At 36.8% G+C, this 13,140-nt stretch overlaps 1 protein-coding gene across 6 annotated transcripts in view; it reads right to left on the reverse strand.

The window, feature by feature from the left end:
* Slit2 (slit guidance ligand 2) overlaps window positions 1-13,140 on the reverse strand; it is a 346,206-nt gene that overhangs the window by 25,650 nt on the left and 307,416 nt on the right. For all 6 annotated transcript variants that reach the window (XM_075943593.1, XM_075943588.1, XM_075943594.1 and 3 more), the window contains one exon: window positions 6,057-6,150. In XM_075943593.1, coding sequence (XP_075799708.1) covers window positions 6,057-6,150 — 94 coding nt within the window. The remainder of the gene's footprint in view (window positions 1-6,056; window positions 6,151-13,140) is intronic.

Raw genomic sequence — 13,140 nt, forward strand, 5'->3', positions numbered from 1 at the left:
TGCAATTGTCCTGCCTCTGACTCCTGAGTTCTGCAGTCACAGTCAAATGGGACCATGATTGGCCCATTTACAAAGGATATGAGCTATGTTTTAAAAGCAGTAACAGTTTTATTTTGTCACAGACTAGAAAACTAGAACATAACATGATTTAAGAAAATGAAACTAATGATATTGGACACCCTAATTTAAATTTATTAATTATGGAAAAATTTGGTTGAATTGATAGAGTGGGATACTGGATGAAATACAAAATTTCTGAGGTCAATTCAATTCGGAATTGATCCTAGAAATTTTGTATTTGATCCAATATATATTACTTCCAGGCTACAGTTTCCCCTCCCTCCTCTCTTCCCAGTCACTCCCCTCTACCTCCTCTGTTCCCATCCCAATACATTTCTTCTCTGTTTCTGTTTAGGAAAGGACAGGTCTCCTATGAGCATCAACAAAGCATGGCATATGAAGCTATAGTAAGACTAAGCACTTCCCCATGTATGAAGGCTGGGCCAGGCGACTCAATATGGGGAGTAGGGTCCCAAAAGTTCTGGGTAGTTCTATGTGTGTTTCATTAGGTTCTTCACTCAGATTGTGTAGAGGCAGGAAAGGTGTCAACTGTATTGATGATAAAAGACTGGAGGAATGCAGATTATACCACTGAGCATCTCCTCAGTCCAGTACACATTTTAAGACTATGGGTTCAGTGAACCCATTCTAGCATTCTACAGCTCTGTGACATTAGATGCCTTATATGCACTCTGTACAGGTATAGTAACTGTGGGAGAAAAAGCTCAAGCCCATATCCACTGGTAAGCACTTGTGCTTCATGTGGGATATAGAGAATTAGACCAGAGCCTGGACCCTGAGCTAGTGTACCTCACTGATGGATAACCAACTGCTCAAGGGTTCCTTTCCAAACTGTGCTCTGGTGCTGATCATTGCAAATTCCAGCTCTGGCATTAAGAAGCCAGGACTTCATGATCCTCTAGGGAATCACATACAGTGCAAATACAATGGTTTACAGACTACTGAGGCCCTCACTTTATCAGGGTTACAGCTACCCATGTTGTAAATTAGTCACAGAGAGTTCAGATACAAACAACAATAAAACACTGTTTTATTTTGTGTATCCTTTAGAGTAGCATCAGATCCTGTACTGTCTACTGTGTCCACTCCTGAAGATTTATCATCCACTTATGCATGCGGATATCTGCTACCTTCTTAATATAAATGAAATAAAGCCTTTATAATCACTTCCACTTCTACCATACTGAAATATGACGTGTTAAGAAGACCCTCAGGCAGTAATCACACTCAATGCCACTATGTCTGCTGCTCAAATCTTGTAGGCACTGCATCATCTCACATATCATAAGAAAGACGAGCAGAGTTTAGTACAATTGAGAGCAAGGGAATACCTTTACATAATTTTTATTACGGTATCTTGTTAAAAGTTTTGTTATTTATTACTATTCATCTCTTATTGTACCTACTTTGCCAGCTGAATTTATCTTTAAAAAGTATAGGAAAGTTGCCGGGCGGTGGTGGCGCACGCCTTTAATCCCAGCACTCGGGAGGCAGAGGCAGGCAGATCTCTGTGAGTTCGAGACCAGCCTGGTCTACAAGAGCTAGTTCCAGGACAGACTCCAAAACCACAAAGAAACCCTGTCTCGAAAAAAAAAAGTATAGGAAAATGATTCTATATAGGGATTTGTAGTGTCTAGGATTTCAGGCATTTTATGGATAAGGGTTATACTCCCATATGAGTTGTGAAGCTACAGGGATATTGGAACTTATACAGGTCTGGCCATGGATGGGTAACTCTTGTGATCGTCCTCTCCATCCTCCACTCTTTCTTCATAACATTTCCTCTTGTGATTTGATCAATTTAAATAATGGTATTTCCATGAGTGTGTTTCCTTTGAGTTTAAAGGAGGATTCATTTCTTTGTTATGTACACACACACACACGACAGAAAACCATGTTTTTCCCCCCACAGAATTTGGGCTTTGTAGTTATACACAACTCACATTCCATTCTGGCTTCACTGTTAAGTGTGTATTTTTTTTTTAATCTAACAAGTCAACACTTATATTTTCTTGCTTAATGAAACTGTGTCTTTCAATATTCACCACAGGATGTTTTAATATATGTACACGTTGGGAAATGATACCTATAATCAAAGTAATTAAATATCCATCACTTCACTGTGGTGGTTAGCACTGTCTGCTTGACAGGGGTCATGTGGGAGACAGGCCTCTGGGCATTCTTATGAGAATGATTCAGAGCACAGAGGTAAGACATGAAGACCCAGTCCTGGTGGGTTCTGCCATTTCCTGCCTGGGATCCTGGACTTTACAGGCAGAGAGAGAGAGAGAGATTGTTGAACAGATGTCTATATTTTCCTTCTGTCTGCTTTCTCATTGCTGATGACATCTGTCCAGCTGTATCCTGTTCCTGTCACCCTAACCACCTGGCCATGAAGGACTGTACATTGAGTTGGGAGCCAGGGCAAATGCCTTCTCCTCCAAGTTGTTTTTGTCAGGCCATTTTGTGACATCAACAGAAGAAACTAACACTCCCCCTCCCGTTACCTTTAACTTTTTATTTTACTTTAATCTTATCTCTTTGGAAATGTATGAAGCAGTTTACTCTAGTCACTATTCCTACATTAGTTAGGTCTCAGAACTCACTCATCTCCTCCCTACAGAATCTTAATATCAGGAACTAACATCTGTCCATTTCCATTACACGGAAGTCATGGCAATTACCACTACACTCTGACTCTAAGAGTTTAACTGTTAAAATTCCAAAGAGAAGCAACATCTTGCATCATCTGTCTTCCTATATCAGACTTATTTCACATGCTGCAAAACAACATTTTTGTAAAACTAAGGCATGTAGTCTAAGTATTCCTTTCTTATTTATATCACGGCATTATAATTCCTACTCTACAAACATGTTAAATATTAAGTAATATTTAATGCCATGTATAAAGTCATTAGCATATTGTTTAGATATCTTCATGTTCAAAAAGCAATTATCATATTTTTAACTACGAGTCTTGATAGTTCTAGAAAAGTCTTTATATGTATTCTATACTAATAGTACAGTATTCTATAAAAAATTCAGTGTTTAAGTGAATAAAGATAGTTTAAAATTATTCCTGATTAAATGTGGCATTACACAGTGCCAAGGGTATTGCCTAAAGATGCAAACTCAGGTGCTTGACTGGAGAGTGAATGCATTAAAACAAATGGGAGAACAGTTCTTCTTAGAGAGGCATTCAGATGGCATGTGTGCCTTAGGAACAAAATGAGCTCACTGCGTTAGCGTGCTTGTACCTAAACTGGTTGGCTTTAACACTACATCACCATAAAGTGAAGCAAACAGCAAGTCTGACACTAAATGGACCCTAAGTGGTCATACACATTTTCAAATAGATGGACGGGTCTTGGAAGGGAACTTCCATCAATGTTAATGTGGGCAGCGCCACTGAAGTGCTGAGCATTAAAAAAAGAAGGCACGCTTTGAAATGCTCTGAATTATTTATCTGAGAAAAGAAATCAAAGTAAAAGATAAGAGAACCACACATTTAACACAGTAGCTGTCTAGGAGATATTTTATACCCTCTTTTTTCCCCCAAACACTATCTTTTAAGCCCTTCGGAACTAGCAGCTATATCATGACCGATTATTCTGTCTTTCCCTTGTTTTAAAGTGGGAAGAAACATTTAAATAAGAATTCCCTAAATCTTCTATTACGAACAAAGTCCATCACATCTCCTGAATTCTATTATATGAGGAGGAGAGAGGGAGGATATATAGAATATAAACTATACTGTTACGACTATAAATGCTAACTAAGAAAGACGTATTCTTCAAAATACTGCTCATGGCATACCATGCTCTAAAAATATCTCCAAGCAATTCAGGAGATTTATGAAATGTATAATAAAGGATGAAAAGTAAAATCAGCTCCGTTAGCTTAGTAATAAGAAAATGAAATTGAAGTAACATTACAACTTGTCCAAACAATTCTCAGTAAAGATTTTCTCTACTGGCTTCCCCTTGTTCAGTTTTCACAACCATTTTCTTTCTGCAACGATACTTCCCACAGTGTGCAATTATTTATAAGATGGGAGTAATAGCACACACTCCGCCTTAACCTGTTTTCAGCTCAACTACATACAGCTATAAAATGAGCTCGTGAATTACTGACCGCTGAAAGCCGTGGGCTTTCAATTCCGTCCTTCCAGACTCCAGCAAGGCAAACTCTGGAGAGTATGCAACCTAATTGCTAGTAATAGAAAATGCTTAATTAAGACCCAGTCCTTTGCTTAAGACAAGCTCTCCTCGTTTAAGATTGTTTCCATTAAGTCTCGCTAATAACTTGTGTAGAACTACACAAAGTCCCGTGAAATCTGTTTATCAGATGCGCAATCCCAGGAAACCATCCTTGTTAACTTTCTGCAAAGTGGTGGGCCTTGATCCACATAAGTGATACAGTTTTGACCTGCTGACCTTAACTGTGGGCAGATCAAAGCCATTGGGAATTAAAGCAATTTACCACCAGAGTTTTGTAGAATAAAATTCAATGTAGTATTGTGCATAAAATAAAATAAAATTAACAAGAATTTTAGTTTTGGTCTAGAATTGTAAATTGAAGCAATGAAAGATGGACTGAGATCTACAGCCTTTCCTTCTCAGTAGTGAATATAATCTGTATATGCCTAAACTCTATGTATTCTAAAAATTTTGATTTTAAATCAAATTGACTGATAATACTGTCAAAAGAAAATTCTAAAATTAGTTAATTCAGTTTAACCTTTGACAGTAGATACTGCAGCAACACTGGCTGATGGAGTAGAAGCTATCTTTGCCACTTGTCTTATGCAAGCATGGCTTAACTCCTGAACATAGCTGTGTCATCCCCCAAATCCAATCTATCCTGATTCCAAGCCAACTGTGTTACCAATAAACCAGAAAACCTGTAAGTAGGAATATAGTTTCCACAAATCACATATCTGCAAAGTATCAAGTCTCAGTTCAACCAATGAGCTAGCATATGGTCTTTGCACAGCTACCTGACTTTTCTGGGCTAATATTTCCTTATGTTTAAAACAAAGAATTTATATTTTTGGTTGTAAGCCATCTTCTCAGTCTTACTGCAATGCAATATGCCATGGCTGGCTGATATACATGGGAGGCCTGCCCTTTTCTGAAAAGAAAGGAGGGGCATTGGGTGGGTGGGAGGAGATGTTGCTGGGCAGGACTGAGAGGAGAGAAGGGGGGGAGTGTAATCAGGCTGGGTAAAATTAATTAATGAATTAAAAATACTTCAAAAATGAAGAATTTAGTCTGGATGATGTTTAAGTTACTGCCAACTCTAAAATTCCTGACAGCTCCTTAATATATATTAAGGTTGCAGCAAAAGTATCATCTGATTTGGTACCACGCATATTTCAGAAATATTGCTAGGGGGAAGTGATTTTGATAAATTTTTTAGCTCACTTGAGAGAGCTCTCTATGAAGTGGGAATGGGAAGCCTTAGATCTCAAAACAAGGTTAATAATTTCAGAACGAGAACAGACACAGGCTAGGAATGTCCGGAGAAACCTGGCCACAGTGTCACAGTGTTTTTCCCAGCCTAGATAGTCAGTTGACTGTTTTAGACCATAGACTTCTCAGGTACATCAGAATCAGTGTCTCAATTTTAAAATAAGTTTACCCGGTGGATGTTAGAAACTTGATTAGACTGGCCATTACATAAGTGTTATGAAACTGATTTAATGGTTGTTTCACTTCATAAAGGGCTTCCTAGACATTGTGGGGAACCAAAAGTTTCCCTGTTTGTTTTTTTTTTTCCCCAGTGTGCTAATAATAAAGGTCCATGATGCACAGGAATATTTGCAGGCCTGTCACAAGCACCAGGTATATGTGACCCATTTCTAATCTTCAGCAAAAGTATACAGCTAAGGATGGTGGAGGAGACAGGTTCCTTAATGAAACCCCCCATGCAACCTCCACCTCACCGTGAGCCCCTAGTGGCCTCAGACTTACTTGAATCCTTTTGGTGTCAGAATGCACTTGGAGTCATGCTGGCAGGGGTTCAGGTCCTGAGCACAGAAGTCCAGTTTTTCCTCACACAGTTCGCCTGCAATAGGGGAGTAGTGTTAGTTCTCCAAGGAAGGTGGGCAGACTTTAAGGCAACAGGCTGCATCTCAGCTCAAGGTTGAAAACAAAAGAAAAGAGTGGATCCCCACAATATATGGGGCCAGAATATCACACGCCTAAGTTCAATACTGGCTCTGTAGCTGAATGGGCTCCAGGCAATGCAAATAAAGTGTGTGAAACCCTTTAGATATTATTGGATTAAGGTAAGGGAATTTGAGTGCTTTTTATTCTTTGTTAATTTTAACATTTAACCATACATTGTTTATAAATGTATGATTTAATCATACATTGAAAAGTAAATATACACACAAAACAAATGATCATTAAAAAACTATTCATAAATAACCCATTCAAAGTGACCAGGTTCTAAAACCAGAAACATATTACCCCATCCCTGTAGTCTCCCTCACCCCCCTTCTGCTTAGTACTAGAAGTACACCCAATGTGACTACTATTTTGACAAGATAATAGAATAGTTGTGTACATTTTGGCCTTAACATAAACAGGGTATTTTTAAGTGGAATAATTTGGTTTATGCTTCTTTTAGTTTGGTTTATTCTGTAGTTTTATGATTGGAAATGTAATTTTCATATTATCTAAGGTCTTCTAAATTTAGAAATAAAACCATTTTGGGTCTCTCTTACATGTCACTAAAATATCAATGAAATACATATTAATCATTTTATGTGATATAAAGAAAAAGAAAATTTAAGTAAATATGAGAGAGAGAGACAGAGACAAAGAGAACTCTTTCTCTAGGACTATCAAAAAGGTTACGAAGTGTAACTTTTATCAATGAATCAAGAGTGAGAATATAACTGTGTGTTTTACCCACTCTCTAATAATTTTATCACTGAATAAACTATGAGCATAATCATGTAGATAGTAGGAACTCTATATTTGACAGTATGTTCGATAGTCTATGAAGAAACTTCATCCAATGATTTATGCAGTTACTATTTCAAATACATTGACTTAAGTCTAATTTTCATCAAAAGGATTTTATTATCATGGCATAGGACTCAAAAGGCAATATTCTGAAAGTTCTTTGGTCAACTTCTATTTCAATTATAAATTAACTTTTCAATTATATTAGTTCAATAAATGAACAAATTACTTGACATAGAGAAACAAGTTCTTACTTCCTCCAAAAATGTAATTTTGTTAGTGTATGACTTTAGGACATGCAAGGCAGCCTTCCTGTTGCAAGCCTGTCCTGTGACACAGCATGCTATCTGTGGACATATATGTGTGCCAATTAAATGAGGGCCATTTATTTTGACACCAAAGAAAATGTTTTATGACGCAAGTATATAAATGCACTCATCCATCGTTATCTCAGTCTAAGAATGGATAAGGAAAATGTGGTACTTTACACAATGGAGTACTACACAGCAGAAAAAAATAACAACAGCTTGAATTTTGCAGGAAAATGAACGGAGCTAGAAAATGTCATTTTGCATGAGATAACCCAGACCCAGAAAGAAAAGTATCACCTGTACTCACTCATAAATGGTTTTTAAACATAAAGCAAAGAAAACCAGCCCACAAATCACAATCCCAGAAAACTTAGACAACAATGAGGACACCAAGAGAGACTTACATAGATTTAATCTACATGGGAAGTAGAAAAAGACAAGATCTCCTTGGGGGAGGTTTGAAGTGGGGGGAGAGGCAAAAAGGGGAGCAGAGAAAAATGTAGAACTCAATAAAAATCAATTAAAAAAACTTATTGTAAGTCATTCATTTTTTTTTATTCTGAGAATGTCTGAGTCTTTAAGCCTGTGTCAGAAAAGTTTAACCACATACATACATGATAAGGCACTTTTAAAACAGTTTATTTCATGTTTGTAATTTCAAGCACTGCTACTTAAAGAGACTTTGATGTAATTGATTCATTATATTCAACAGACAGGGATGTGAAAACCATCTGGGCTGCAGGGTATTTATTAAAGTCTAAATGAAAGGGCCTGTAAAACATGATAATAGAGAGTGACCATTTGAGATAAATGAAATCATCAATTTTATGTACTTTTTAGTTTATTTCCAAATATGAAGTTGCATTACAAGTAGTAAGGAAGAGCAAGGAGTTCCTTCTTTATTCACTTTAACCCTGGCCCAGGTCACTCCAACAGGGTAAACCATGGTTCATCAAGTCTGTGGAGTTGTGACAGATGCTGGGACTATTGACATAAAGCGAGCAGCTCTGCCTTAAGGTGGTTCCCAATGCAGAAGCAGAAATGAATACAGAGATAGGGGAACACGTAGACTGCTTTCTTCTCTAAGTAAAACACAAAACTTGGCCTTCCATTCTAACTGAGGAATTTCTCCCTAGATTCCATATGTTAAGGAGTGAGGCAAGAGAAATGTCTCAGGAAATGCTGGTTAAACATGTTGCTAAGTCCTTTGTGGATGGTTTTAGAGTGAGCAATCCAACTTAAGTAAGAAAATAACTCTACTGTCATGTATGTATTTCTTATCTTTACATGAATAGCATAACAGTAGTGTTAGTTACGACTGAAGCTGTATATAAAAAATGTGTTTGTGTGTGTGTGTGTGTGGCCATTACATGCTATCCCCCTTGGTCTGATATTATTGGATGATTACTTCAAAGACAAAGAGGCTCTTGTAATCACTTAAGAACCTGGTGCTTGTAACCACCACTTAACGCATCTTTCAAATCACCATGTACTTAGACTCTTGTCACTGAATTCTACCCATTAATCAATAAATTAATTTCCCAGACTTTAACTAATGTTTCTTTTCTCTTTTGCTTGGATAAGCTCTGCTTACATTTAAGTTGTCAGTTTCCTCATTCATGCTTGTGCCTGTAGCATGACTATATGGTAGGACTGTGGGTTTATGTTGTCATATATGTATTTAAATTATTGGGCTTTACCAATTCCTTGACTGCAAGATCATACTAAGCAAAATCCTAATGTGTTTGCTTTTGCATCTTCCTAGCCTGTGATGTATAAGGTGCTACATTCAGATACTCTAATGAATAAGCAATAATCAAGGCAAGATTTTTCAGCTTGTTTAGTCATATTCAAGTTACGTCAGTATTTCAATTTTTATATGTTTTCTTAGTTTTATATGTTATAACTCAATCATCACTAATAATGTAGTTAGGCTCTTAAGTTTGTATATTAAATTTTGCCAGACTGACTATTAAAGTAAATTCATTCATTGTGCTATTTATTTAATTTCCTAATTGTATTTAATTCTGCTACATTTGCAAAAAAAAGAAATTTTAAAATTCAAACATTGTTTTTCAGTGTGAGAATTGGGAATTGCGTTTGACATAGGAAATAAAATAAATCTCCAGGATGGAGGCTGCACTTTGCATGTACATCTGATCATCAAAGGGAAACCGTCCAAGAATAACTGCACTACTGTTCAAGGAAGAATAGGAACAAGTACTCTAGCTGGAGTGAAACCAGAGCCTCCTGGTTTAGTATTGAAAAGTCACCCAGTCCTCATATAATGAGAAGGGTATCTCACTTAGTTTTTTAAGTATATGTATCCAGAGTTAGTTCTCAGTAGGGAAATAACAGAAAATAAGGAAATTGAATTGTGCTTATTATGGTCACATGCATGAGGTAATTTCAATGACTACTTCTTTGCTTGAGAGCATCAGTTTCAAGAAGACAAGAAAAACAAGGCAGACATATTCTGATTCTATTCTGTTTAGTTTGGAACTCAATCAGCATATCCTTATGAGAAAATGTGCCAGTCCATTTGTTTGGTTTAGGCCACTGAACTTGGGGGATGGTTCAGTGGCTGTACCCATCAACCTCTTAAGAGACATGATTCCAGACACACTTTGACTTTGTGAATCTGAGGAAATCCTACTTGCTTTCTACTTTGAATTCCTAAAAGTCCCAAAGGTAAAGCAATGGCACAGGACATCATGGTATCTTGGTATTTATGATTTCAAGGACAACCTGGTCTACAGAGTGTCAGGACAGCCAAAGATACACAGAGAAGCCTATTCCCAAAAAAATTTAAAACTAAAAAGAAAAAAAAATAGAGTTTAAAATAAAGCCACGTAGAGATGGAAAATACATAGAGAGTCTGGACACTCTATGTTATTGTGTTGTCTCTGAATTGTTTGATGGCTGAGGAAGGAGCAACAGCTGTTAAAAGACATTTGATTATGAATGCTGTTGGATTAATCAAACCTATGTATTTTGAAAATGCCTGGACTTCAAAATTTAAGTAAAAAATATGTTACTCTGAAGAACAGGTTTTCCTTTATTTCCACAGGAAGTGAGAGGCTGTGGATTAATCCTGGATTAAGAAAAATAAGATTTGATCAAGGAAGACTCCCTGAGAAATCTCCTATAGAAGCAGATGGCCCAGATGTCTGAGTTCTACATCTAGAACAGCCTCAAGACTGCTGGCTGAGATGATGAAGCCTCACAGAATTTTCCATTCAGAATTTGACCATAATCTTAAATTTTATTTAGGTTCCCATAAGATTATCAGCACCCCCAATCAGCAGGAAGTAGCCTAGAAAACTACACCCACATTCCCAAAAAATGGATTATGGGTGTTTTTCTTTGTTTAGAGTGTTGGTTACAAGTCGTTATGAATAATGGTAAGAAAGAAAGCTAATCAAGGGAGATTAGAGTCAGAGTTCTTGCTTTGAAAAAAAAAGGGGGGGTGGGACAATGGCCTTATCCTTTGTAAAGTTTTGTCACTTGTATTTTAATAAAAGACTGATTGGCCAGTAGCCAGGAAAAATGTATAAGTGGGGTGACAAGAACAGGAGAATTCTGAGAAGAGGAAAGACTCTTTCTGTAGATGATACAGAGGAAGCAAGATGAGAATGCCTCACTGATAAAAGGTATCAAGCCACATGGCTAACATAGTCAAGAATAATGGGCTAATTTAAAATGCTAGAATTAGTTAATAAGAAGCCTGACCTAATAGGTCACCCAGTTTATAATTAATGTAGACCTCTGTGTGTTTCCTTGGGACTAAATGGCTGCAGGACCAGGTAGGCTAGAAACCTCTGGTATCACCATTTAGAACAGGGACTAATGAAAATACATTGTATGTAGTCATTAGATAGTTTACAAATAACATCTGTCCATGCCAGAACATCACAAAGGCTACACACCACATATTACATGTTCTAAATATAGGGATTATTAATTTTTGTGACAAATTCATGCCTAGTTCTTAGATTTATCAACTTCTCTGAGTATGTCTGACTGTTAAAAATTTAGGTTAGAAATGAACACAGTCTATACCATACAGCATGAGCTATGAAGGAGCATGGGAAAAATGGTACCCATGTATCTGAGAAAGTACAATTCTACCAAGTCCCACCCTTGAGAAACAGCTGTAAATCATTGGTTACTCAGCATCCATGAAAATATTTTCCTGTATATTTTGATACAGTGATAATGTGACCATTTATCCTGACTTGCTCACAACACTCCTTTAGACCTGTTGTTTCAGGATACTTACTGACTGCTATTCCAGTACACCTTCATTTGGATAAAAAATGTAATGGTCACTTCCTAGGTGGAACAGTAAAAACTGGATCATCATAATGTATGACCCAGCAGAAGGAGATCCTGAAAAAAAACTATTCTCCTTGGTGAAACTGATAATACTTTTTTTTTGGTTACTTTTTGACATAGTCTTCTGCAACTATAAACAACATAAAAGAATTGTCTGTTTGAAATGAATTAGTTTCATTATTCTGGGACTATGGTCTTCATTGATAAAAGAGGGTTTAGAATTCAAAATGTAAAGTTGAACTCTGTCTCGAAAATAGCCTTTTTATGAATTCATCTAAAGAGATGGATAATGCAGATAGGAAAGTAACAGAGAGCATTACACTCAGCAAGATAATATAATATTATTTTGTTCTGCGAGAAAAAGAAATGTCAGCATGAGCCCAGAGCCCCTGCAGTACCAATAAAGCAAAGAGACAGAAGCCCCAATACACACTGAAGGCTTCTCTGGGAAACAGTACCTGGAGTGGGCCTTAACTCCTGCTTTATTTCAGATACATGTGCTTAACTGACATTACTATTCCTTTTAAGAAACATGATGGGCCTCTTCTGTTTATCATCTCTCTTAATTCCCTTCTCATATCAAATCTATTTTTTCAAGTTTTTTACTACAATTTACTGGAGTAGTCCTTAATATTTTTTGTGCCTGTTTTCATTGTGATAATTCCTAACAAATGTGAAATTTAACACAACCCCATTTATTAAAGGAGGTTTAATTTAATTAAAGTAATATTTGACTTAATGATTTTAATCTTTATAGGATTTATAATATTACTATCAGGTCAGCAAGGATTTCTTACCAGACTTGCCCCTTGCACAGTAAGTTAGTCTATATATTTGTTATCTGTATGTTTGTTTTCAAAATTTAACATTGGTACTGGATAACCAAGTGGTATGCTCTTCCTTGAGGAAGATCATTTCAACTACTCTCAGCATTCTTTGGTTTATTTTCTCTAGTATGCTGAAGTTGAGGTCTTCTAAGTTTTTCCTCATTCACTTTGGCATGTATATAATGCCCTTTTCTTTGCTCTTCTCATGTTTAGGCAGTCATGTTGGTGAGACTTAATGAGTTTAGCTTTTGTCATTAGTAGCAGACACAGTCTCACCTCAAATTCCTTGATACTTGGCTCTTATAATCTTTCTACCCTCTCTTCTACAATGTTCCCTGAGCCTTAGGTATGGGTGTGTCTTGTAAATGTACACACTGGGATTGGATTCCACAACTTTGCATTATGATTGGTTGTGGTTTCCTATAATTGTCTCCATCTGTTCAAAAGAGAAGTTTGCTTGATGAAGGGTAAGGACTACACTTATCTGTGTCACTCCATATTTTTTTATGTCAACTATGTTTCAGACCCTATGAACATTTTGGGGGTATAGTGGTGATGACAATGGAAAGCTCCTCCCATTTTTTGTGGAAGTTGTCCACGAGGCAG

The sequence above is a fragment of the Microtus pennsylvanicus genome, chromosome 12 (assembly GCF_037038515.1).
Source record: "Microtus pennsylvanicus isolate mMicPen1 chromosome 12, mMicPen1.hap1, whole genome shotgun sequence".
NCBI classification, from domain to species: domain Eukaryota; kingdom Metazoa; phylum Chordata; class Mammalia; order Rodentia; family Cricetidae; genus Microtus; species Microtus pennsylvanicus.